Here is a 27,395-nt window from a genome sequence, read left to right on the forward strand (position 1 = left end):
GTGCATTTACATTGAAGTATTGATCTTAAGTACAATTTTCAGGTTCTTCCATTTGATGACTGGCTTGTGACCCCTCACAAAAAAAAGCCTCTCTTCTTCGCCTGTGTGTTGTCAGTGAATCCCCTCTAACCCCATCACACAGTTCCACTTCACAAAGAGCTAAAAAAAAAAAAAAAAAAACTCACTGCTTTGCATTAGAAAATAGAGTCTCTCCTCTCCCACTAACCCTCAAACTGATCTTGTGACCCACTGGGGGTGTGACTGTGTATTACTGTGCTCCACAAGGCTGCTTACACGTGAATGCATCAGTATTAACAAACCAATAATGTCTGATATTTCACCCACAGAGGACTCCAGTGGGATGGTGACTGCTTCTGTTATTAGTGCTTTTACTTGAACAGGAAACATGAGGACTTCTTCCACCACTGCTGAGGGATGATGGTGATGATGGCTAATTTTTTTGGTGACTGTGTTCTGGCAGTCCACCGCTGGATGTCTCACTTTCATAAGATTGGATGGAGGGGAGAGAGAGAGGGAGGGAGGGAGGGAGGGAGGAGGGTGATGGTAACATATAGGCTTGATTATTATGCAGTGAGTGAGACTCGGTAATAGAGCTATCAGTGAGGGGGGAGAGAGAGGGAGGGAGGGAGAGAGAGAGAGAGAGAGAAAGAGAGAGAGATCGGATCGTTCAGTCTCGTCCAGCCTTTTCTTCCTCTCCACTTCAGACTGGAGGTGACAGGTGATCGGTCCGTCTGTCTGCCTCCCTCTCTTGTCTGTCTGCCTGTCTGCCTGCCTGCCTGCCTGCCTGTCTGGCTCCAGCAGCGGATGTTCTTGGACAGGCTCCTTCCCACCGCGGTGAGGCTGGACGGATAAACTCACCATGGCGCTGGAACCGGAGGGCAACAACCGGCTCCTGCAGGACGTGCTGGCGAGACCGGGCAACGAGTCGTGCGCGGACTGCGGCAATCCAGGTAAGAGACACCCCCCCCATCCTCCCATCCTCCCTCCCAAACACACACACACACACACACACACACACACCCCTCATGTAAGCCGGTGCACAAGGTTTGGGGTGGGGAGTGGGGCTGGGTGGGGGGCTTCAAAACCCAACAAGTCTTGAGTGAACGTGGTCCAGATGGAGCAGGAGAGGCCTGGCAGGACACAGGCACCTGAAAACACCCTTTTTTTTTTTTTTTCCAGGTTTAATAACCTCTGACAGGATAGACTCTGGACTTAGTCTGAGCCATAAACGCATGAAACACTGTGTGTGTGTGTGTGTGTGTGTGTGTGTGTGGCTGTCAAGGTGTGTGAGGGCGCACAAAGACGTGCCAACTGTCCCCTGCACAGCTATTATGCTTGTTACTGACTGTTGTGTCATCCCGTTCTTCTCTGTCAGCAGCCTCCTCAGTACTTATTACTGCACTGAGTGTGTTTCTCTTCTACATGTTTGCTGGTCGTCTGCAGGCCCCTCACTTCACCTGGTGGATGTTGCTCTTCTATGAAGCAGCTTCATCCCTTCTTTTCTCCTCTCCTTTATATCCATGTATCAGCCCCCCCCCCCCTTCCCCTCCTACTGCCCTCTCTCCTCCTTTTTAATCCCCTCTCCTCCTTCTCCCCCCCCCCTTCCTTTCTTCTTCACACCAAAATGGCAATAAACCAGTGAGTGGCCACAGAGGCTCCAGTTCGGGCCGTGCGCCCAGCGTTTGGAGGCGAGCCCACCCAAGGGTGCCTGTTCCTCCTTCCTCCCTGGTTACGGCTCCTCTGAGGACCGGCCTTCTCTTGGAGCCAGGGGCGTTCTCGCACAAAATTAGACAGCTTTGTCTGAGCAGTGGACACTCGAAGAGGGATTTCATTTTGACTGGAGGGTGTTATCTTGTTGAGGAACAAGCTCTCATCAGCTGCTTGAAGCTCTGTGTGTGTGTGTGTGTGTGTGTGTGTGTGTGTGTGTGTGTGTGTGTGTGTGTGTTGAGCTTTAAAAGTATCTGAAATGTTCATGTGGCCTTTTGCTTCTCTGTAGCACCAATTTACAAAACACAATTCAGCCTATAGCCGGCTCAGAAAACACTAAGACATGGTTTTATCTGCTGATTGGTAAAATTCATATTCCCCAGAGGCTGAATCCTACCGACTGTCCCCTCACTCATCCTGTAGCGCCACAAAACTTGTACGGACACACGCGGTCCCCAGAGGATGAATCTTACAGTGAATTGCCACAGTATGGAATTTGGTCCAGACATTCAGGATGAACATGAACTGTAATAACTTTAGTGGTCCTTTAATTGGTCCTCTAATGCCATCATCACGTCCAAATTTGAATCCGCTCCAAATCCATCAGCGCGTTCGCATCGTCAGTGTGAGCACGCTGGCAGTGTTAGCGTTAGCATTTAGCTCAAAGCCTGCGTACGGAGTCTAAGAGCCGGTTGCAGACACACATGGCTGCAGTCTCAGTGCTGTTTGGGGAATATTTCCAATACTTACACAGCCTTATTCCACCCTCGGGATACATTGTGTGCCGTGGTCTCCTTAACCCTTCAGAGTCTGGGGTAAAACGGCATTTTTTTACTACTTTTCATTTTACCTTTGTGTTTCCCATTAAAACTGCTTAGCTTGCCTTTCTTTGTGTCTTTCTTTTCAGCACAACCTCACCTATGTGATTCTACAAGTATTTATTTATTCTGACATAATATATAGACACACTGTATGTAAAAGTGCAAACACAAAATCCGAGCAGGAACTAGTTGGATCTTTGGAGGAGCGGGGGTCTGCGCGGACACCTCCTCTCGTTCGGCTTCACGCGCAGCATCCACTTCATCCTCTGAAAGAAGTCTTCCTCAGAATCAGAACGTTCTTCCCCAGATTCAGCATCTTCTAAGTCGTAGAAGAGCTGTAGTGCGCGACTCTTCATAAATTTAGTCTTAATAGGCCGATCGACAAAATTCAAACACTTGTAAAAAGTTTGAAGTGTCCGCTTTCCAACAGTCTTTGAACTGAGCACCTGGGTACTTGTGTCACAGCTTTACGTTTTCAAACGTGCGACATGTGACTTTGACGCCGTGTGGCAGTCCTAGACTCTGAAGGGTTAAACCGCTCTGTAATGATCCCCAGTGCCAAGAGGAAATATTGGCTCTGATTGTTCCCTCGCTGAGATCGTTCGTCTGTTTTGTGTGGGCAGATTTCCCACCTTCACCCTTGCAACCATTACATAATCAAATGTAGCCCCGGTGAAGAGAAGGTGGGACAGATGTTCTGCGTTGTGCAGCAGTTGCTGAGGAGTCAGAAAGGCTGGTAACTGCAGAGTGACTGATTGATCACAGCCAGGCGAACCTCGGCTGGCCGAGTGACTCATGCTGCATCCGCTGTCACATCGCCCAACAAGTGCTGAGATTCTTTTGAGCAAGGAGCTCAAGAGGAAGCAGCGCAGCGGTGGCCAGCAGGTGATCCAACGGCGGCTCGGAAACGCCCGCGCTCATTTCATTTAATTTCAGCAGAGCACAGATGAAAAGTGTTGGGATAGCCATCCATCAACCAAACCATTATCCCCCTCCTCTGTGCTACCAGAGCAGGCATTCCCTGGCTCATAACTCACATCTCATAATGGTCAAGGTATGAATTATTGATGCTGGTTCGGCGGCTCCTTCCCAGATGGGGACAGCATCTTATCCCAGTGGCTTTTTCAGAAAAAAAAAACAGTTTCATTACAGGTCAGAATGCCACGAATCGTCTCCAACACAGCCAAGTAAGCAGACAGAGGAGTGGAGTAGGTGTTAGCTAAGGTCACTTAGGAGGACCTAAGGAGGATAGTTAAGTAGGATGTAACAGGGAGTGCAGGCCCATAGATAAATACTGGAGACTGATAGATAAGACAAATAGATACTAGGTAGGTAGACTGGTATATGATTTCCAATGAATCGGAGGGGTCTCTGAATGGTTAGTGGCATCACCACAAAAATAATAAATAAATTATATCGTATTGTTTGATATGTTTGCCTCTATTTGATCGAGCTCACAACTCATAGACATGCAACTTGTTACATGGCTTTGCCTTAAGGTGTCACGAGCAAAAGGTTCAGAACACTTCATGTCCTTTTCATTCCACTAAAATGAGTCAAAGTTAGAGGTGACAGAAACTTTAGGTGTAAATGAGCATCGCGCGAAAACATAAAATTCCATTTATTGTCCCAGAAAACACAGTTCTAGTGTGAAATGGAGAGAAAAGGCACCATAATGGTGACATGGTTAGAGATACGGCTGCTGGTTTGGCGCTATCGAGGCACACATTCAGTCAGATTTATCAGCTCGAACATTTTTAGTTACCGTTCAAACCTCAATGCTGGAAGTTAATCAGTTTCAGCCAAACAGGCAGTAGAAAGCTGAGGACCTCCAATGCGACTGCTGCATTCCATCACATCACATGAAATCCCTCCATTGTATGTGAGTGTGCAGGCTGACAGAGTAAAGACAGACCATCCCATCGTCAGCAGGGACCTGGCAGTCCTCCATCACCCCTGTCTTATCGTCCCATCGCAGAGACAACATCCACCAAGCAGACAGAAAGCCTGCTGTAGTTGGTCTGAAAAGTGTGCAACACTGCTTGTGCGTTTTAATGCCTAGTCATTCTTACTCTGCCCTTCCTTACCTTTGCGTTTATTTTTTAACATTTTTTTGGCTCTATCTTTTCTCCTCTGGTGTGCTCAGATGAGACCGCCGAGAGGCTGAGCTGGGAGCTTATACAGCAGGGTTTCTCTGTAGCTCAGCAGCGCTGTGGGTTCTGCCCTTCGCTAAGGACACACAAAGCGAGTTATTCCCTCCGGAGAGAAGCCTCAGCAGTCCTCTGAGGTGTGAGGAAGGTGTTTGTCGATCAGCAAAAACAGCGGGAGCTATGATGAGGTAGCAGGGGGGTTCAGGCTCCTGTGTCGGCCCCGCTCGTTGGCTTCACACGCTGTTTTTTTTTTTTTTATCTGGAAAGTTGGAGAAAACAAAAACTTTTCTAGTTTCATGATAAAAAAAAAAAAAAAAAAGGAGCAAACAAGAGATATAGCCCTCGCCAGCTAATTCAGTATCCACATATTTGTGGGCATATGTTATGCAGCCATAGCACCCCCACCCTCCCCATGTGGTGCACTGACAGATAGCTCTTGCTCAAAGCTAGCATTTCATACCATTCTTATCTCCATGATGCATGGATTTAGTGAGTTAACAGAATGCTTCAGGCGTCCTCCCTTCTCTTCAAAGCTAGAGTAGCAGGTTTTAATGACTGTGCCGCGCACCTCTAGGAATATGATTGGACTTTTTTTTTTTTTTCTTTGTCAGCGGGGCCATTTAGGGTAAAGCGTGCACGAAGCAGCCGACGCCAATCAGCTAATGCAAGCATGACTTCAGCACTTTGCCCAGTGCAGTAGTCCATTTAAGCTTCGCACAATCTTGGAGATTGTATGATGGTGCTCGAGTGATTTAGTATTCAAACATACTTCACGTATCAAAAAAAAGAGGCTTTTCAAACCACCACCCCCCCCCCCGTCGGTACAAATTACACCCCTACAAACAAAACATGCTGTTTGGAGTCGAGGGTTAAAGGCGGTAATGTGCATGAAAGAAATGGAAATCTGAGTTCTGATGACAAGCGGCGCAGCAGACAGCGACACGTTATGTTGAAGAGCGTGTGTCAGGGTGCAGGATAGAGCAGGTGACGCTTAAACACACAGGTGAATTTCAGCTGTTTGAATAGGCCTTATTCACGGAGGTCGCAGTAGGATAAGCACAGGCGTAAATAATCAAACGAATGAGGGCTGGATTCCATTTAGCTGCTTTGGTTTCTGGGTACTGGCATTGTGCGCGCTGGTTTATTGTCATGACTTAGTGGGACTGAGCCATCGTTCATGTTAGCAGTGACACCTGTGCTTTCCCTAGTATGACAAAGTCAAAATGTGCATGCAAATGCGGGAGCGAAGCGTGGACACACATCATTGTGAGTCAATTAGGAAACACTGGGAGCACATATCCATTAACGATTAACCTTTCCTCTCTCTCTGTGGTGCAAAAATCATTCCCTCTGAAAACATCATCCTCGAGAAATGAAAAAAACTTGATGGTTTTCTTAATAAAGCCTCGGGGCATTCGGGATATTCTACAAAACCAGGGTCCAGCTGAAGTTAAACACAAGTTAAGTAAATCTGCTGCTGTAGCAATAAAATATGGTGTCTGAGGGGTTTAGTTGAGACATGAGAGAGTCCCAACCACAGCTGGCCCCCCCGCGGCCTGGTCATCAAGGCCCGGCCGTGACGCAGCCGCTGTGTGCACACATCCAGACGTACGAACGCTGCAGATGCAGAAAGAAGTCCCCGCAAATGCTCACGGGCACAGGGGAAGCCATTGTGTACATTTTCCCCCTTCGTTCGTTCGTTCATTCATCCCGCGTCTGCCCCGCAGTAACGCCACAGGCGCTCCTTTCTTCAACCTTGTGCGGTTGAATCAAAAGCCCTGTTGTCTCTCTCTCAGCCAAAGCAGCCCCGGGACCCCCTCCTGCGAAACTCAGCTTTTCTTCGCAAGGCGCAGACGAGGTGCAGCAGCAGAGTCACACCACGTCAGGAGGTTTCCACCACCTGGTCGCCACGGCTGTGCATCTGCTGTTGTTCGCAGTAATCCTGTTGAGAAACATCTTCCACGTACATGCGGAGGGGGAAGCCCTGTACATTTGTGTGTGTGTGTGTGTGTGTGTGTGTGGCTAGTTAGTCATGCGGCCACTGTAATCTCCATGAGTGCTGTCTGCTTCTCTGTAAGGCCTGACTCAGACAGCGATGACCTCACCGCTCCATGGCTGGTCGTGTGTTTTTGTGTCAGCGGGGTGGTGTGTAGGTGGCGTGTGCTTGCGTGTCAAGAGGATAAAGAAAAGCAGCTTCTCTAGTGATTTGTGCTCGATCACAACCCAGAATGATTAAAAGATGAGTTGACATTTCTAAAATATCTGCCTGCTCGTCCGGTTGCTTCAAAGAGATAAATCGAAGGCAGATTATCGTAGATGGCCGTGACACCCTCAGGGGATCTTGCACGCTCGCGTCATCTTTCCGCACGCTCTTCCTCCCTTGCCTCCCCTCCTCCTCCTCCTCCCCCCCCCCCATAACTTGTCCTCTCCTCCACTGCTTCCCGGTCAGGCTCCGTGGCATCTCCACCTATGCTCTCTCCAGCCTCTAGAGAACAGAGAAATGCAAGAATCTCTCTCTCTCCGTTGGCTTTCGTATGATTCCCATGAGGACTACAGTGCACGCTTTGACTGCGTGCGTGCGTGTGTGTGTGTGTGTGTGCTCACATGGCTGCGGCGCACCACGCTGAGGGCCTCCTTGTTCGAGCGCCGGCAGCTGCAGAGAGCGTGAATGTGGTGACTTTTGAGTGCTGCCCGGAGAGGACATGGTGCTTCTCGGTCGCTTGTGACCAAGAATACGTTACGCATGCTAGCATGTGTGCAAATAAAACTGTACAATACACACACGCACACACACACATTCCAGCATTATGAATAGACCTCGACCGCACTTTTACCGTTTGTCAGCAGAAATACCAAAGATGTGTCTGATTCGTCTGATTAATGACGGCCATTATTCCTCTTTTTACCCGTTAATAAAACAATCCGCTGCTTCGCTTTCACCTTCGGCAACGACAATGGCGGACAGTCAGCCTGCTGCAGGGCTGGAGGAGGTCACGTGATCAACATATCCCCTCATGACATCACAGATGGAGCCTAATCTAAATGTAGCGTTTTCACACACGTTTAAGTTGGAAAAAACATTTTAAAGAATGCATTTTGCGTAATATGGGACCTTTAATATAGAGACAAAGACGTGCGTATGTACATATCTTTGTCTCAGTATTAAAAAGGTGCTTATCAAAAACGTTTATATGAGCTGTTTATGTGTAAAAAGAAGGTTATTAAAGTTAGATGATCAATCAAATGAGTCAGATTAGTAGATGGGATCATTATTGGCCCGTGGAAGTACACAGCTCCATTACTTGAGTCATAGTGGAGATTCCTGGTCAAATAGTACTCCTTCAAGTACAAGTGAAAGCTGTTTAGCCCAATTTTCATTTGAGTTAAAGTACTCGAGTATTTGCTTTAAAAAAAAAAAGTGTTTAAAAGGACGTTTTCATTTCCCTTACATCAGCGTGTTGTTGCCACAGTGCTAATGACTCTGAAACAACCCACCGAATGAACTGACTTGCTTGCAGAACCTGCAGAATAAAAAGCTTGTAGAACGCGCTATGCAGCCAAAAGAAGTGCCTGGAGACAGAACGAGACCCCGCTGGGCAAATCCATAACAATCCATAAAAAGCCACTGGAGCAAACGTAGCTTAAAAACTGCCACTACTACAAGCACACAACTTTGGTTAGAGGCTTTATGGGGAAGTAAACACATTTTTTTTTTTTTTTTACAGACGTCAGCACGCTTTCTCAGGGTCGACGGCAAACGTTTAAAACCATATGACTCTCTCTTCATTTTAAGCATCTCAGTCGTGGACTTCAGATCCGGCCGTGGGTGCTCTGGTGAGGAATCTCTGCTGACTCCAAAGCTTCAAAGTAATGAATAACATGAGCCTTCATAGAAATGCAGTGGAGCCCACCACACAACATTTGTCTTTCAACTGTAGTAGAGCACATTTTTCCTAAGTTTCCAGAAACTGTAATACTAATACTAACAGTAATAATAAAGTACAGGTACTGGTAAAATCTACAGTACTCAAATAAATGTACTGTACTGCAGATTATGAACCAAAAACACTAAAGAAGACACTTGGCCTGTCTGTGGATATTTTCAAGTCCATCCAATATTTGACATGTTTCAGTTCAATGTGGTGGATGTGTGGCTGTTCTGCTAATCTTAGCGTAAGGGCTACGCAGAAAACACTTTATCCACAACACAGTCGAATAGTCGACGGTGAGGGTGGTTGTTTTGTTGCTGTAGGGGCAGCATCATGATTTTTGGTAACTTTGCCTTCGTGGAAAAGTGTTAAGTGTAAAGTTGCAGTAAAGAGCAGTAACACCGGGCTGGGTGTGGTGATCCAGACGTGGGTGTTTTATGAATTTTCAGCAAAATTTACCACAAGAATATTTTAAAGTCATATTAGAAATGATATACTAGAATGCTAGAATTTGAAATAGCAAGTTACTAAACTGTGCCACATGTGTTTTTGATATTATAGGACTGTTATAGTGATATTATACAGGGCTTAAAATGATCATTTTTATGTCATGATTTTAATAATAAAACTCAAACATGAATCCCTTATACTTTGATTTGATTTTGAATTTCTTTCTATTTACTTAATCATTTAATTGTTTCATCACTAGCTCGTTATATTTTGACCAGGATGGCTTCTCATTTATTAGTTCCATTTAAGTGAGTTGTGCTCCAAAAAAACGTTTGTGTTTTACACACCCTCTGAGCTTTCATATCCACCAGTTGGATTATTTCTGCCTTCAGTGTAAAAACTCCAATCTACATTTTCATCTCTCATCACTCTCCTTCTCTCTCTCTCTCTCTCTCTCGCTCATTTTCTGATGCTCAGTTCTCGCTGCGTCTTTGCCCTCGACGGCTCGGTTTGCATGGACAGAATCAAAGTCTGCGTGTGATACAATGACTCAAATGTGCCTTTTCTGAACACCCACGGATGCTGCTGCTGCTGCTGCTGAATCACGATGCAGAGAGAGAGAGAGAGAGAGAGAGAGAGAGAGAAAAAAACTCTCCTTTTTTCTTCCCTTTCTGTGCACTCTTGTCTGGCTGTTGATGAGGCTGTTAGTTTTTCTCGCGCTTTAGCCAAAGTGTGAGTTTAGTCACATGCTCGTGTTGGCAGTGAGCAGCATATGGCCTGTTTAGAGATGATGCATGTTTTTGTGTATGTGCAGGCACATCTTGTCTCCTCTAAAGCATCAAATATTACATGGGCATCCAAATGTGAGTGGGGTTTGTTTTGTGCATGCATGTGTGTTCATTTTGGATTGGTGACCTGATAACCTGATAACTACCTCAGCTGAGTTCTGATCAGATCTCAGGCGGTCTGTTTCCTGTCAGTACGCTAAATAGGATTTCCCAGAAATCACATTTGGCTGCCCCGCTCTCCTTTACGATCAGGGACACACTCATCCAGAGTCCCTTGTAATATTTGCTTCATTTACTTCGCTCCTATTACCCCTTGACAGCACCATCATCAGCCCTTCCAGTATTTACAGCCTGAACCTTGAGCTGCTGTTCTCTTTGTTGCAGCGCATTTCTGACAAGATTTTCTCACCCCTCCTCCCTTTATCTCTCTTCCGTCTCCATCACCGCTCTCTCTGTCACCCTCCTGCACTGCTTCTGCCCAATTTCATTTCCTCCCTTGTCTCTCTCTCCCAAAACTCACTTCCCCTCCTTTCACCTCCACGCTCGTCCCCCCCCCCCTACGTCACCTCTCCCCCCCTCGCCTCTCCCTGCCCTGTCTTTCTCTCTCCTGCAGAGCCGGACTGGGCGTCGTTGACTTTGGGTGTGTTTGTTTGCCAGGCCTGCTCGCTGCTTCACCGGAGCATCCCCCACATCAGCCGGGTCAAGTCTGTGCAGGACACGTGGGATGCCAGCGAGGTGGAGGTAGGGCAGTCGTAACGCACATACTTTGTACTAACGTCTCAAAATCCCCACCTAAATGTATATGAAACATGTGCACATCCTAAATAAAACTGCACTTCCCACGTCTCTCAGTGGTATCACCTTACCCACCGTGTTCCAACAGTGAAATGGATATGCCAACATTTGAGATGCTTGTGCAACATCCTTTTTTTTTTTTTTTTTAAATCATTTTCTGAGGTTTCGCTTGTACAAATGCTCCTATTCAGATTCTCTCTCAAGTGCACAAGTGCGTTTTATGATACACTAGGACCTATAGTGTATAAGTGACACCTAGTGACTGGGTGCAGCAGAGGATGAGAGGATGAAGCAGCTAATGGAGTGAGAAAAGTTTTGGTGAAAACGCCGTTATGTTCTACTTAAAGGAATGGTATGACATTTTGGGAAACGCACTTAACCCGCCTTCTTGTCAGAAAATTAGATAAGAAGATTGATGCTTTGCAAATCTGAAGTGACAGCCATCAGCCCGTTAGCTCTTAGCTTAGCATGAAAATTAGAACAGCCAGCTTGGCTCTGTCCAAAGGTAACAAGACGTTGCCCACCAGCACCTCTAAAGCTCACCGATTAACACGTTACATCTTATTTGTTTAATCCGTAGAAAAAAGCAAGTGGAAAAAAAAAATGATATGTAGTTGTACGGGGGGGTTATGTGCCAGATTGTTTCTCGGGTGAGACCAGTTGCCAGGCAACCAGCAGGAAGTTGCTGGCATCGAGCTTCTTGTTTAATTCACGGCAAAGGAAGAAAGGGAATAGGCGTTTTTTCCCAAAATGTTGAACTATTCCTTTAAGAACAAATGTGTTTGCATAACGGGTTCTTGCATGAGGCCAAATATGGTGACAAAGTCTGTGTCCAAATTCTTATTCTTCATCGTGGGAAAATACCAGTGTGTGCATATTTGGTATGTGAACGGTATGAATATGCATATGATAGAGACCATGGTAACACCAGAGTCTAAAACTGTACCAATATTTTTTTGTTGCTATGGAAACGACCCAGTCAGGAGATATTTCTTTAACAATATGACAGAAAAAAAAGCAGGAGGTGGTCAAATATGTCACTGAAATAAAGGAAAAATGATGGCTTTACTTTTTGCTCCATACTTCAACGCCACTGAGGGGGATTTTGGAAGCTGAGGAACAACTTAGTCTTAGGCTTAGTTCAGGCAAAATACAGCCACCATCAGTCAGTTAAAAATCCTTTGATTTGGCTGTGATATCAGCACCTCAAGACAGGTCTAGTCCTCATGCAAGATGATGGTCTTTTATCTACCCAAGAGCGCTGCTATTCTGTTGAGCCTGACCTCCGACCTCCCTTTGGAAGGAGAGAATTTCCTCAGAGGGATCAATAACGTATCATTCCATTAGTGAGACTGTTGACACTTTCCTTGTGTGTGTGTAAAACGAAGCGGAGCTGTTAAGTACATTGCAATCATGCCCAAGAAATATCAGCAAGAAATATGAGGCCTGTGCAAAATTGTGAACATAGAAACGCATATTTTAAGGGTTGCCGTTTGTAAGACGAATCAAAACTGTGTTCTTTTCTCTGCTGTGGAAGAGTGAAGCTGTCCTTTGTATGGAGCTTGTCAGTGATTTAACACCACCACTGGGTGACAAAAAGGACTTTTAGGGAGGTGATGTGGATTATGAGTCATGAGGACATACGGAGGGGGGGGGGGCTGAAGGTGTGGGAGCACAATAATTGGGATGTAATGGAGATTTGACTTAAAGCGGTGGCTCGGATTATTTGAAGTGGGGTTGCATGAGGTGCTTATCCCTCGCCCCATCCCTGGTGTAGTGCATACAGTAGATTGTAGTTGGCGTGCTCTTAGTTTGGAGGAGCAGGCAGGAGAATGTACTGCAAACATCAGTTTGATTGTATTATTTAGAAAATATCTATAATATTGTCATTTAGAATATTTGCACAGCTTAATGTTGCTGTCAGACAGCCATTTCAATAGGGAACTGTAGCAGTTCTCTCTTTTTCTTTGCCTCCTCTTTTCTTTTTTTACTTACTTGACAAAAATAGTTATTTTACATTACGGGTCACAGGAGTACGCTGCACTACCAGCAAGCTAAAACATTAGTTTGCATCTGAACTAACCATTTAAAACACCAAAGTGACTCAATAACACAAGCAAACTAACATATCAAGGCAATCGTAAACTAGCAGCTCTCATTTTCTGTGAGGTAAAATTACCGTTTTTGTGAACAGAGTCTGGTAGCTTTGAAGCGAGCAAAGAGAAAGAGAGAACAGCCACACTTCGCTGCCAACAGGGCTCTCTGACAGCAGTGTTAAGTGGGGAGAATGTTGTAAATATAGCGTAATATAGCTCAATCTACAGCACACTAACTATGGATAAGTACCTCATACAGCCCCTCTTCAAATAATCTGAATTATCCCTCTAAGAACAGAGTGAGGAGGTGGTATGAGGCAAAATGCAAGAATAAAACTAGAGCATTAGATGATTGGGTGACTGGATTTGATTGCAGGGTAGGAAAGATGGTGGTGCTGAGAGCTTTGTGTCGTCTGTGGTAAATCTCCTCCTCTGTAATCGTTGTATTGGGAGAGTTTAGGGGTGATTTTGAGATGCCAGAGTTTATTGGCGGGACTTCCTGAGCTGCCGTGATCCTCCAATAAACCATCCACAATCAGACGAGCCACTCCTGTCTGATTCACTTTATTAGCTGTACCTGGCTGATGCTGGGGAGGGCCGTCTTGAAGTTAACACATATGTCCTGCGGGGGGTCTCGCTTCATATTGACTTACAGTGGTAACGTCACTAAATTCCCGTTTTAACCACCTTGTTTGTTACTACATTTGTCGACAACATGTAACTCTACATTAAATATTTAAATGTATGTGGTTTACCATATGCCTGAATGGGCCTGTGTGTGCCATGGCTGAATGTCATGCTCTGCAGATGCTTTCGACTCGGAGCACTTTACATAAAGAGAGTTTACCTGATAAACTGGATACCGAGCAGAGCTGGTTATACAAAATGCAGAATTTTCTTCATCAATGATACTAATGTTCTAAATGCCACATATGAGGTGTCAGGCGCATCGCATGCTGGCAGCAGACGTGTCACATGTTAATTTCTGTGACTTTCTTCAGAGGTTTGTATTTTGTTTGAATTTTCTGCTGCTATTTGACCTTCACAATAAAACGCAATGGAGTTGCATCCCTTTCAGAGCCCCTCAGAGGATGAGAGAGGCGTGTTGAGGGATTCAGCCAGCTCGACTGGGCTCAGGGATTATCCTTGGATGAAACGCACAATGGAGGGAACGAGGGCAAAAGGCAGATACGTCCCATTGCAGTGTAGCCATTTCCATGATTAATCCTGTAGTAATGCAGGGGCCTTAAATTCTGTTAAACTTAAGATTTCCTGTGCTTTAGCCTATTTGTTGTCTCATTTAAAGTAAAATGTTATTTTCTGGTTGCCTACTGGTTTTTCCTTGAAATGTCACATCTGCTGGTTTTGATGTAAAAAGTTTTTCCTATGCAAAGATGCAAGGATGCAAAGTTGGTGCTCTTCTGTATTTAATCTGATTTTATTTTGAAATTCGAGTGACAATACAAGGAAAGGAGAAACATTACTTTATTAGGATCACTTTCTCTAAGACTATAAAAATATAGTCCGTTAGTATTTCATATCACTATATTACTTGTATGTTCACACGTCCCTAAATTCACCTACATCGCATTATTTTACTTTATAGGGGGATCTTCAAAGTAAAATACCTCTAAACTGTGGATGGCTAAATATGTTGTTTGATCACATTTATCTGCCTTCTCATTTACACTGGACATCCGAAATGCAGCGTTGTGGAAACTACTGCGTGTTCAGTTGAAGTGAGTATTGAACTGTGAACAGTATTTAGATGACCAGGTTGTGTTCTTTTGTCTCCCTTTCAGTTAATGGCTGCTATGGGAAACAATGCAGCAAAGGCGAAATATGAGCAGAAGGTTCCTGCTTTCTACTACAGACCAACACACACTGACTGCAAGTGAGTACTCCTTCTTTCAGGTGTGCCTTTCAACACGGGAATACTGGAGGTGCAGTCATATACAGCACAGTCCTAATGGGAATTTTATACAAACTGAGAAAGAGAAACAAAAAAAAAGAAAATACATTGTAAAGACAAATAGTGTTACAGGCAGTACAAACAATTCAGTGCAAAATCTAACTTATAACAGTATTCCCATTACTCATAACTATCTTCTTTTTTACAATGGTTATTAAATATTTGGCCAGTCAGTTTTCCACTGAATTTCCATAACAGCACCAGTATCACTCAAAGGTCAGTGTTTGTGTGTGTGATATAACCTTTCTTCAACAAAATATCAAAGGTGTCTATTAAGTTCACTTATATTTTGACTACTGCAGAGAAGCTGCACAGTCAGGTGCTTATTATCTGTAGGTAAGTCACTAGAAGAGTAAACCCTTTTAATTTGCACATATTCATTTGTTGCTAAAGGGAAACTTTGCCACATTTCATGTGCATGTCCAATCATTATTGTTGGTAAAAGTAGTCAGTTAATGAAATGAATATCTCACTGTGTGATATATTGCCTGAGAAAAGTGAGATCTACTGCAAAATCTTTTTGTACTTCCTGGTCAGCAGTCGCTGGTGACCAGGAAGAACTACAGGCTCTCTCAGCTCGGCTAATCGGCCCGTGCTGCTGCAGTGAATTTCAGCATGGGTGGTTTTGGAGTCTTGTGTTTGCTTTCTGTGGCCAGCCTTAACCTAGAGAGAGTGAAGAAGAGAAGAATTGATAGTTGGGAGTCAGAAGCTCATGCGCAGTGTATCTTGGTAAATGTAGGCACTGCCAGGAGCAGGATAACTCAGCTTTCTCAGTTAATGTAGCACCTGCTAAGGTATTTATTTCTTCACTGGACTACCTTTAGCATGAACACTGACTGGACATCCACATGAGAAGTGGTTAAATTCCCCTTTAGAATAAAAAACCATAATAATTGATTAGTGCAGCTTTAAAGTCTTACTTCTTTGTGTATTATTGGGCCTGATTGAGCGCCACAGCACACGGCCTGCAGCTCGATGATAAGAAAACGCTGAATGCAGAGGCAGTTGCAAGTTGCGAGGTGTGAATGTGGTGCAAACGCCATGTGCAGTGGAACTTTGCTATTGTGAATCAAGATATAAAATACTGATTCACACCTCTTCCTGTGTATATCACTTGAATATCACTTCCTCTTCCTCTTTGTGTGTAAAAAGTATTAACACCCGTGGACTATCTCATGTTTTATTGTTTTAGAGCAGTGGATTATTTGAAGCATAAGCCTTTTTTTTTGTAAGCATACATTTGAATTTGAATAAAGGCTGCACACTGTGCAGTACAGGCTTTACTGTACCGACACATTTCTGAACCTGCCTCCACGACCGCTTCTTGTGTTTTTTTTTTTTTTTTACAAGCAGAAGTAATGACTTCTGATTCTTTGGACATTTCGGGCTCGTCCATCTGTCTCCCCGCGTCGGCCTCCCTCCAACAGAATTTGATTAAAACAGACAGAAACAGGGCTGAGGTAGAGTGAGAGAGCTCGGATGAGACAGAAGCGTCTGTCTCGGTGTCTGTGCCACGGTGTCTGCTTGTGTTCGCCCACTCTGCTCCCCTGAGAACCACGGGGCTTAGCTTTTAAGATCCGCTGTCACCAGAAGGCGTCATTCAAAGAGACATCTTGGCAGAGTACGACATTGTACCTGATAGCGATAGGATGGTTGTTTTATTTCTATATAAGGGGCAAATAAACTGAGAAATGGAGAGGATGAAAGCGGTTCTGCAGCCTGAAGGGGAGGACTGAAAGGTTGGAGACAGGTTGAGAAGGAAACGGGATGAGAGAGATTGTTGGCATGGTGATGTGCCAATCGTTGCCATTTGTTTGTGCTCACACTGAAGAGGAGCGAGGTCTAAAAATTTAGATCGCTTCCTTTATATGCAGCTTTGGTAGAAACTAGAGACAAAGGCAGTGATCATGTTTGACACTGAATGAGTGTTGTCGAACATAAGCTCAAGGGCTAATCCATTACTCAGTTTAATCAAGGCTAGGTAGGAAAGGCAACGTAACAACAGGGATAGTTTCCCCCTGTTTCCAGCCTTTACTCTAAGCTAAGCTAACCAGCTGCTGGCTGCATCCTTATGATAACTGGACGGATGCGAGGGTGCTATTGATCTTCTCATCTAACCCTTTCCACGAAAAGCAAGAAAGCATAGAAGCCCCAAGAATTCCTTTAAGAAGCTGAGTGAATAAATCAATCAATAAATACTAACGTGTCCATAATTATGGGTGATTTAACCCTCAAATATTCTTTGTAGTTGTTAATGACAATTTCAGCTTTCCTCTATTCATCTCCTCAGGAGGACACATCATGACATAGGGTACTTACTTTAGGTCAAAATATAAGTGCATATTGACTTGACACCGGTTATTTTCATGTCATTATTTGTGTGCAGTAAAAAGTGTGTGTGTGTGTGTGTGTAGATTAGGGCAGTTAGTGAGTGTGTAGCTGATGTGAAGGATAAGCGTGTCTGTGCTTTGTGTGTCTCCAGGCTGCTGAGAGAGCAGTGGATCAGAGCCAAGTACGAGAGGAATGAGTTTGAGTTCATCGAAAAACAGGAGCCCTACTCTGCAGGTACGCGCACACTTACATGTCTGTGTTGTGTGACACATGTGACGACCCTCATCCGGGCCGACTTCACCCCCAGTTCCCCATCCGATTGAAAGAAAAAGCTGCCTACGATCACCTCTAAAGCTCACCGATTAACCATATACCTTCTTTTGAACTATTTTTTTTGGCCTGGCCTACTTCCTAAAATGCATGAAAGAAAAATGTTGACATTTCATGTAAATGCTCAGCATCCGGAGACATGACAAAGCCTAAAAAACACCGTTTGCAACAGTTCAAAGATGACCGTGAGCAACAGCGAACACCAGTGAACACCAGGAGAATATGCTCACTCATCCTGTCTTCATCTCCTCCACTTAAAGACTGCAACTTCCACCAATGTGTGGACATCTGGCAGTTCACTTTTTCCACACCGTTTTCATTTCACAATTGTAATAGTAATAGTAATTAGCCTGTAAATATAGTGAAACATCTCATGTTCATCATCATTTTCTGAATACAAAGACACTGAATATCAAACGGAGACAGTGTCACCTTGTTGCTACATGACATTAACACCACTGTCCTCTACTGTCGCAAGCTCCAAATGGGGGGAAAAAACGGATGCAATTGGGGGGAAAAAAAAGAAACTCTGTCATGTACTGTTGATGTGATAGCGCAGTTAGAAGTAGAAGAAGAGCACAAACACACGCAGTGACTCATGCATGCACTAGCACCCTCATTTTCAACGGTTTTTTTTCAGTCTGAAAGAAAGCATAAAACGGCTAGTCTGTTGTCCTGTCAGTCTTCTCAGTGTTGTTTACCCCTCGATAAGCAGAACCTTGAAAACTCCTCGGACAAACATTTCCCAGTGGATGCCAGTAGCTGGAATTCAATTATCCAGAAACATCCATCGCCGACTTCCAAACATTCATCTTCATCCTTCTTCTCATAAGTGGTTGGATGTGTTTGCAAGTTTAAAGTGCCGTCATCATATTCAAGCAGTGACATTGTAATTGTCACTGCCTGAGAATAGACCTGCCATTAAATCAGTAAGTGTGTGATTGGTTGGTTGTGTGTGTGTGTGTGTGTGTGTGTGTGTGTGTGTGTGTGTGTGTGTGTGTGTGTGTGTGTGTGTGTGTGTGTGTGTGTGTGTGTGTGTGTGTGTGTGTGTGTGTGGAGGACGAGTGCACAGTATTTGTGTGTAGGCTACATGTGTGTCCACTAATATACATTACACATGCTGTTAAAGATGGAGAGTTCTGATTGGCTCACAGTGACCTCATCCATTTATTGTTACAGTGGAGAGCCGTGCACACACACACACACACACACACACACACACACATGCAGACAGAGTGTAATAATATGAGTCATTCTGTCATCTCTATTTGTGCATTCATGCTCTCTTCATCACTCTTCATCACAGTGAGCTGCATGACATCTGTGGACGTGTGTGTGTGTGTGTGTGTGTGTGTCGGTGGGTGGGTGGGTGGCTGAGTTTGACTAACGGCAGTAACCTAGCCTCCACGTCGGCCAATGTTAATATTGATCCAGTATGCAAAGGATAGGAGGAAGAAAAAGAGTGACGGGGAAGGAGGCAGGGGTGGGGACAAGGAGGGCGATTGATCGATGAGGTAATGCCAGTGTAGGTGAATGTTTCATGTCAGAAAGTCACAACCACAAAGACGCACACACACACACACACACACACACTCACACGGACCGGAATGAATGCAGAGGACAAGATGACAGAAGAGAGGTAATCAATGGCAGTGGGCAGTGAATAAGGAGAATGTAAAAGAGAGCATTAGAGTAAAGAAATTGTGCGTGAACATGAAAATGAGGGAAGTGAAGGATTAAATTATTATACAAGGAATATTGTATTTGCACATACTGTAGGTTACAGCACAGGTTTTGGCTTGTGGTGCTCTTTAACAATGCCAACCCCTCACACGAGTTCACACTGTGTCCACAAGCACTGGGCGAATATCACCTTAAAGCTGCACTAAACAGATATTTTTTACATCAACAACGGTCCAAGTGACCACGTGTGATGCCAAAGTAGTGACAATAGTGACAAAGTGCTCATAGTGACAAACTCTCAGAGAATCATCGCCTAACTCTGCAGTTCTTAACTCTAGGGAGCATTTTAGTGTCTTTTTTAGCTCACTGTTTTGGTTTGAGGGCCACACAACTTTTGTTTTGATTCACTCTCACTTCTCTCATTTATTATGTTTTAATAAAAAAAAACAAAAAAAAACAGACAAAGTGACTAACTGGTGAACACGGTGGAGCATTTAGCAGCTAAGGAGCCAGATATTTCCTCAGGAACTGGTGGAGACTAAACTGGAGCGCAGACCTCCGCCAAGACCAATAGTGTAGGTCCAATATTAACTGCTTAATGGTGAGTCTGATCTGGATCCCTTCCAAAATCTTCCATGCTTCCCACCGAGTTTCATGAAAATCGGTCCAATAGTTCACAGAACACATAACCTCCTTGACGGATGTACTGAATGCTAAAGCGTTTCACTGGATGTATAAATAGGCAACTGTTATCAGGTTATCACATGTCAGTGTTGTGTGTGCAGCTTGTCCTGTTAGCCCCAAGTGGCTTCTCTGTCAGCACAGAACTGGACATCTGATGAGAAAATAAAACAAAAAACTGTCTCCAGTAATGGATACCACCTGAAGTATTGTATTTGGGGGCGAACCGGCCCTTTAAGATTGTGTTACTTCATTGATCTCCCCTCTTAACCGCATCTTCCTCTCATAAAGATGAGAAATCTTCTAAATGTATTATCAAATTTCCCTGTGAACCCCATTCTACAGTTGGCGCTCAGTATGATGTCATCATTCAAATGTCTCAAATGTAAAATTAGTCACGTATCTGGAGCACCACCTGATTAAGCTTAGACATCTTTCTCCCACTAAGCCACAAAAATAGATCCAGATTAGAAAGAAAACACTCCACAGTGGGACTGTGATAGAAGAGCAAAGAGAGAAAGGGAGGCAGTGTGGGCAGAGCGTTTCACCAAAATAGACTGAAGAAGAAGAAGAAGACATTACAGGCTATAAATAGACCAGCATATCATTAAGATGGAAAAGAATATTCTTTGGTACAGAGACAATAAAATCTCCCAGTGTGCTGTCTCATGCTGCTTTTCCTTCAAAACCCTTCCCTCTCTGGTGTGTTTGCTTCTTGGATGTTGTGTTTTCTCTCTCTCTCTCTCTCTCTCTCTCTCCGGCTCCTTTTTTCTCCCTCCTCTTCAAAATGAGATTTGAAACGATCTTTGATTTCGGCTTAACTGAAGTATCACCTTACACCAAGCAGTTACAACATCGCACCGTTACCGTTATAAATGCCTCCTCCGCGTAATCTCTCATCCGCTCTGATGGTTTTTTTTTGTTTGTTTTTTTTTTTTATACCAGCTCTCCAACTGCACACACTTTTTTTTTTTTTTTCTCCTCTCTCTCTGCCCAGGCTACAGAGAGGGGTTTCTATGGAAACGAGGAAGAGACAACGGTCAGTTTCTCAGCCGAAAGTTCATCCTGTCGGAGAGGGAGGGAGCGCTAAAATACTTCAACAAGCAGGACGTAAGCGGGATGAGGCAGCTGATTTTACAGGGCGCAAACATTCCACTGTGGTAAAAAAAAAAAAAGGTGGCAGTACTCGGGAATGTGAGACTTTTTCTGTGTCCTGTCTGTCGTTCATGTCCTCCCCCGCCAAGGCCAGGGATCCCAAAGCGGTGATGAAAATCGAGACCCTCAATGCCACCTTCCAACCGGCCAAGATCGGCAACCCCTGCGGCCTGCAGATCACCTACCTGAAAGACAACAGCACAAGGAACATCTTTGTCTACCACAGTGACGCTAAGGTACGCTGTCAAACACCTGCTCGCACACACACACACACACACACACACACACACACACACACACATACACACACACCTGTGCTCCATGTCAAGTGTCAGATTACAGTAATACAGGTTTAGTGGCACATTAAGCATGGTGCCTGCTTTACTATACATACTTGGACTTGGACATGTGCTTTAATAATTCATTTCCTTTGGGCTTTTTCTGTAACTCTTCATTTGTCATGTCGGCGCTTTCAGCAGCTACACTGCAGTCAGATTTTTATTTTTTTTTCTTTGGGACAGTGACACATTTTCTGCTGTTTTGACTTGAAGACGTTACCTTGAGATCACCATCGTGCGAGAATCCGTCTTGCCAGGCTCCCTGGTCATGTGCTCACGGCCGAACCACGGCGGTTCTGACCAATCAGCGTTAAGGTTCGGTGGGGTTGAAGTGCGACCTCAGCGAAAATCGACTGTTAGTTGGAAAACAGATGCTGCTAAAGCACCGGTGACATCTGCACCGGAGAGTATTTCTTCACTGAAAGAAGAGCAAAGAACAGCACTTCTCCAGACTGGCTTCGCTAAGAGTTTTAGCTTCATTACTTGGTTTGTTGATCTGATTGGCTGAAATTAGTTAGACACCGATAGACAGATGGTTCATCTGATCACCTGCTATTATTTGTATTATTCGTACGGACGACTTCCCAGATGGTTCTGTGTGACAAATGAACCTGGGCTATCAAAGACATAAATGACTTTTAGCTTTAATTCAAGCGTGTCTACATCCACGTTCAGTGAAAAGGGAAGGAATCGTCCTAATGTTCAAAAATCAGGGTGCCATGGAAGAGAAGCAGGGCTGTGATCGCTGCAGCGTCCAACCAGTAAGAATAACCTCAAAAGCTGAAAGTCAGCACTTAAACCTCACAGGCTTTGTTCCATTATTATCGTCACTGCCCGCTCTCTGCTGTGCTGAGCTCAGTGCTCCCCTCGTGGGGCGTGATAAAGTCAGAGCCTGGATGCCAAATACCAGGGCTGTACATATTCTACCCTGACATATCAATAAACGAGCTTCACATGAGCTGGCTTTTATCAAAACTTCATTCTGTCCTCATCTCCACCGTAAAGCAGCGGTAAAAGCATTTCATTTTATGGTTCCTGTAATTTCCATGTGATTTTCTTAGAGATTTCCCAGAAAGATCATTGTAATTTGGTACTAATGGTGGAGAAAAAGAGGCTCTGAGCCAAAGTACCCACCCGAGACTTTTGACTTTTGAGAAAGTTGTATTTTGTAGACTTTTACTTTAAAAAAAAAAAAAGTCATCATCACTGAAAAAACTGATCGAGATCTACTTCAAGAGACATCAGAAATGAGAAGATCAGAAGAGGGAGGAGACAGATATTAATAGCGTTTAGGAGAGAGACAGTGGAGACTGAAATGGCGCTGCTCCCTCTGCTGGCTGAGCCGCGCCACTGACGGCTGTGACAGAGGGAGTTCACCGGGTTCAGTCTGTGTCACCGTCACTCCCGTTCTGTGGAGGAGTTATCGACAGCGCTGCAGCATCCGCGCGGCACAGACGCCTTTGGCTGCACCTTCGGTGTGCAGAAGAGACACCTTCACCGGCACCAGAGGGGAGAAACGACTGTGCAAATACCACAATACACACTGTGAATAGATGCTGTGTGAATGAAAGCAGGACACGGTACCACTGAGGATGTCTGTGTTTTTGCAGGAGATGGTCGACTGGTTCAATGCTATCAGAGCGGCCAGGTTCCACTACTTACAGGTGGCCTTCCCTGGAGCAAGTGACGAGGAGGTGAGGACGCCTGATTCAATCACACAACACACCGTCACAGAGCTTGTTGTTAAGAAATTGCTCTGAAATTGCTATTGATTGTTCCCAAAATTGAGGAGTAACTAAAGATGACTCTGAGGGGCTGACCTGTGAACATTCCTTCATCTTAAATGGCATTATTTTCATCATGACGTGCGCGCTTTCATCTCACATGTTTCTCTTTTGACTCTCTCCTCTCCAGCTGGTGCCCAAACTGACCCGAAACTTCATGAAGGAGGGCTTCATGGAGAAAACCGGTCCAAAGGTGTGTGCTGTTGTCATACTCACTGGACCCTGCCAGCCCCTCTAAAGTAAAATCAGGAATGCTACGATCGTCACACCTCAGTTTCACAGTTACACATGCCCCAATCCACCCAAAGTGTCTGCAGGTCAAGTGTAGTAAAACGAAGCAATGTAAACCCTCAACACGTTGCACTGCGTGATCCCTCCGTCTCACGAGGTTCCTACACAGGATGGAAAAGTATGGAATTTGATTTCAGTAAGGATAAGTATGGAAAAATATTTCCAGACTATTGGCCCTGTTCTTTTTTCTAAAATCTAAAATTCAGAATTTCTAAAAAAAACTGAACACACAAGCGGAGTGTTTTTCACGGTGCAGCCAAAGCTCGTTCATCGATGTGTGAGAGCGCAGGCCGGAGCGTCACGACAAGAAGTGCGATCAGTCGTGCAGTGATGTAGTTATTACAGAAGAAACGGACTCTTTTCTGTGGAAGGAAAAGCAATCTCTTATGGCCGCATTCACTTTTGTTTCCGTAGATAAACAAGGCTTCACAAACGGTGTGTAAATGAAATTATTTGATATTTTTTCAACTCATTATTAGCTCTTATTTATAAAAGATACCACTCAATATTGAGGAGAACAATAGTATAATCTTATTTGTTAGTGTGACCTCCTGTTCAGGCGGTGATGTGATGGAGAGGCTTAACAATCCTAAATATAAAAGCCTGTTAACAAACATGTCAGCAGTTGGATTTTAAAATCATTTATATAATACTGTAATACTTGTACTCAGATGTCGACCGTGTTCTGAAAGATCCACTGAGAAGAAGGAAATTTGGATGTGCACATGTATACAAATAAATTCACTTTGATGAATTGATGCCTGAAAGGGAGAAAAGAATTTGATTTGGTTTTTGTTTTAATGCTCATTTCCACAGCCAAGGCACTGATATTTAATTCTTACCTACATTAACAAAGAGGTAAAGCTTCAGTTAGTTAGACACCCTGCGAACCTCCCGGACAAAGGATCCCGTCCGCAGTGCCCTGACTCTCATTCGCTTTCTCTCTCCAAACTGTGACCGCCTCTCCCAGCACACAGAGGGCTTCAAGAAGAGGTGGTTCACCATGGATGACCGGAGACTCATGTACTTCAAAGATCCTCTGGTAAGAAGACACCACGACCTTCCCTTTCCTTCTGATCGATCGCTTTAGTTTGCTCCCAGGACTTCCTCTCTGTCTCCCAGGATGCCTACGCCCGCGGTGAGGTGTTCATCGGCAGTAAGGAGAACAGCTACACCGTCCTGTCCGGCTTGCCCCCGTCCACGCAGGGCTACCACTGGAACCACGGCATCACCATCGTCACGCCAGACAGGAAGTTCCTGTTCGCCTGTGAGACCGAGGCCGAGCAACGGGATTGGATAGCTGCCTTCCAGAGGGTCATCAATCGACCGATGAGGCCGCAGGAATATGCAGGTATGGAAAAGTCCAAACATTTGAATACTGAAAGGGTTTATTTGAAGCAAGGCAGCTCTTTTTTTTTTGTTTTGTTTTTAGTATTTGTACGTACACGTCTAAAGGTACCTTGTGGAGTTTTTGACCACTAGTAGAACATTAGTAAAGGACACTTCCCTGCAGGGCTACCTACATTGCCCTTTACACATTCTGCCTTTAAAAATGGTGGCTGAATTAAAATGCTGCATGCACCAATCAAAATCAGCGCTGCGGGCCCTACCCAGAAGATTCCTGTACTGTGAAAAAAGTACTACCCTGCCATAACAGGGACTTTTCGGGAGGGTTAAATAAAGTTCCCTGAACTTAGTTTAGACCCCAGTCTCTGCGGTCGAAACACAGAGTTCCTGCAAAGGTTCCTAGTCTCTGGGGAAAGGGAGCGCTCCAGGAAATGTGGCTATAGTCCACATTGTTATGCATTAGATGTCGTATCTATTCCTCCGTTTGTTAGATGCTCTGTTTTTAAATCAGAGTATAAATGGAAAGGCAGGAACAGTAAGATGAATTTACTGACCCTTACAAACATGTATTGCTCTTAATTACTTGTCACTTCATCATTAAGTCAGTACTTTTGCCCCTGTCAGGATCCTGTAGGAATGACCAGTGTGATTGGTCAGGTGTCTGATTGTTGCCAGGTTAATCCCGCTGGTAAACCATGCAGCATAGGTTAGCATTCACTGGTTAAAAGTCAGCCAACTATGGGATACAGGTTAAGCCCAAAGATATCTGACTAACCCTCTAATCTCTCTTCATGGGAGAATGTTCTCATCTACTTCTAGTGCTTCTGTCACAGTTTTTCCCTCTAGTTTTCTATGCTGTCAGGGTTTTCCTGTGTCCCCATGTGTGGAGGGGGGTGGGGGGGGGGCTCTTTGTGTTCCTCTTACTGCTACAGTAGCATTAGGGGCCTTTGTTATGTGAAAACCACACATTGTGTTTCCCTTGTTGTTGCAGAGCAGTCAGAAACTGTGGCGTGAAGCCCCAGTGGCCTAATGGATAAGGCACTGGCCTCCTAAGCCAGGGATTGTGGGTTCGAGTCCCATCTGGGGTGATTGACAGCAGAGTGGCGCAGCGGAAGCGTGCTGGGCCCATAACCCAGAGGTCGATGGATCGAAACCATCCTCTGCTAACAGGCTTTTACTGGCAGTCTGACACAGTGATACAGATAAAACCACATTTGTAGTCACTGCGGATGGGTAACCAATGATTACAATGCAGCCTCTTCTTGGGGGTCACTCTCCACTCTGGTCCAATTGAGGGTGGTGGCTTTGTAAACTTCTGCTTTTCCCCTTGATGCGGTGTGTTTCCACAAAAGAAAAATCCAAATGCATCACTAGAAACCATGTGAAAACATTCACTCCTTTTATTGAGCAGATTTTTCTGGGGCAAGAGCAAGAGAGAGAAATGTCACTATGCAAGTCATGATGGACCTCAGTTCATCCATCCATCCGTTATCTATACAGCTTATCCGTCAGGGTCGAGGGGGGAGCTGGAGCCAGTCCCAGCTGACTTCGGGCGAGAGGCAGGGTACACCCTCCTAGACTGGTCGCTAGCCAATCACAGGGTCGACACATAGAGACAGACCTATAGACACCTATGGGCAATTTCGGAGGCACCAATTAACCTGCATGTCTTTGGATTGTCGGAGGAAGCCGGAGTACCCGGAGAAAACCCACGCAAGCACAGGGAGAACATGCAAACTCCACACGGAAAGACCCCATGTTCAAACCTGGATTAGAGCCTGGAACCTTCTTGCTGTGAGGCAACAGTGCTAACCACCGCACCACCGTGCCGCGACCTCAGTTCATTCTCCATCTATTTGCCACTAATTGAGCACACCTGGTAGTACACCTCGGACCGAGGTCGGATCACGTTCTCAGAGTTTCACCTCCTCTAAAAAAAAGTCTCAGCGTGGTTGTTTTAGTTCGCACCTGAGTGTGACGATTATGTTCACATCCTTCCAGACTAACAAGCACTGGTTGAATACACCCTAAGACAAGCCGGCGTCCACTGCAGCACGCAAGATTGGTTTGCACCTTGAGAAACAATGGTTGTAAATAGAACTGTTGTTCACAAAAAACTTCACAGGGTACCTTTAATTGTATCTCATGTGAAGCACCTGGAATGGTATCTTTATTAAAAGTGTTACATAAATAAAGGTTGTGATAGTTGTTTAAATGCGTATTACACATGAAGACGACTCTGACTCTAACTGGTGCTGTATTAACACATGAAAACATGTCTAGTGTTTCTGTGTACTTACCGTAACTATTTTCTTTGTCTTTCCAGTGGAGGCCCATTTTAAACACAAGCCTTAAGGACTGCGGGAAGCCACAACTCAGCCGGTCTCCTTCCAATCAGAGACAAGCCCAATGTGCGACCACAGGCCATGGCGCAAGGTGGTGGGGATGGGGGTGGGGATGGGGATGGGGGAGGGTGGGGTGGGATTTGGGATGAGCCGAGATGAGAAAAGATGAGTCAGAGGGACTCAAATGTATGTGTTTGTAGAAAAGCGTGGACTCTTTAACGGGACTAGGGGCCCATCATGGGGCCAAACGTTGGCGATCAGAGGCCAAAGCGTAGATGATGTCATCACTGTCGCGCCTACCAACCTTTGTGCTATACATTATCGTCCTTCCTTTCCCCTACAACAACCTCCCCCCCCTTCCGATTTCGTCTTGTGAATGGT

At 44.9% G+C, this 27,395-nt stretch overlaps 1 protein-coding gene and 1 non-coding gene across 2 annotated transcripts; both read left to right on the forward strand.

Annotated features, from left to right (window-relative positions):
• Positions 1–632: 632 nt before the first annotated feature.
• Positions 633–27,106, forward strand: LOC139219754 (arf-GAP with dual PH domain-containing protein 1). Its single transcript, XM_070851703.1, has 11 exons — positions 633–971; positions 10,480–10,607; positions 14,560–14,651; positions 17,212–17,294; positions 20,752–20,864; positions 20,999–21,145; positions 22,858–22,941; positions 23,162–23,224; positions 24,293–24,364; positions 24,445–24,673; positions 26,996–27,106. The coding sequence occupies exons 1-11, from the start codon at positions 881–883 to the stop codon at positions 27,022–27,024; spliced, it is 1,131 nt and encodes a 376-aa protein (XP_070707804.1). The 5' UTR covers positions 633–880; the 3' UTR covers positions 27,025–27,106.
• trnar-ccu (transfer RNA arginine (anticodon CCU)) lies at positions 25,685–25,757 on the forward strand. Its single transcript has one exon. It is a non-coding gene; the product is annotated as a tRNA-Arg (tRNA).
• Positions 27,107–27,395: the final 289 nt, after the last annotated feature.

This window comes from Pempheris klunzingeri, chromosome 20, assembly GCF_042242105.1.
Source record: "Pempheris klunzingeri isolate RE-2024b chromosome 20, fPemKlu1.hap1, whole genome shotgun sequence".
In the NCBI taxonomy this organism is placed as follows: Eukaryota; Metazoa; Chordata; class Actinopteri; order Acropomatiformes; family Pempheridae; genus Pempheris; species Pempheris klunzingeri.

Bases quoted from the DNA above. Each gene is read 5' to 3' on its own strand.
- LOC139219754 (XM_070851703.1), top strand. From the start codon at position 881: ATGGCGCTGGAACCGGAGGGCAACAACCGGCTCCTGCAGGACGTGCTG. The intron at 14,652-17,211 runs GTGAGTACTCCT...GTGTGTCTCCAG, and splicing joins CCAACACACACTGACTGCAA to GCTGCTGAGAGAGCAGTGGA. The intron at 20,865-20,998 runs GTAAGCGGGATG...TCCCCCGCCAAG, and splicing joins AATACTTCAACAAGCAGGAC to GCCAGGGATCCCAAAGCGGT.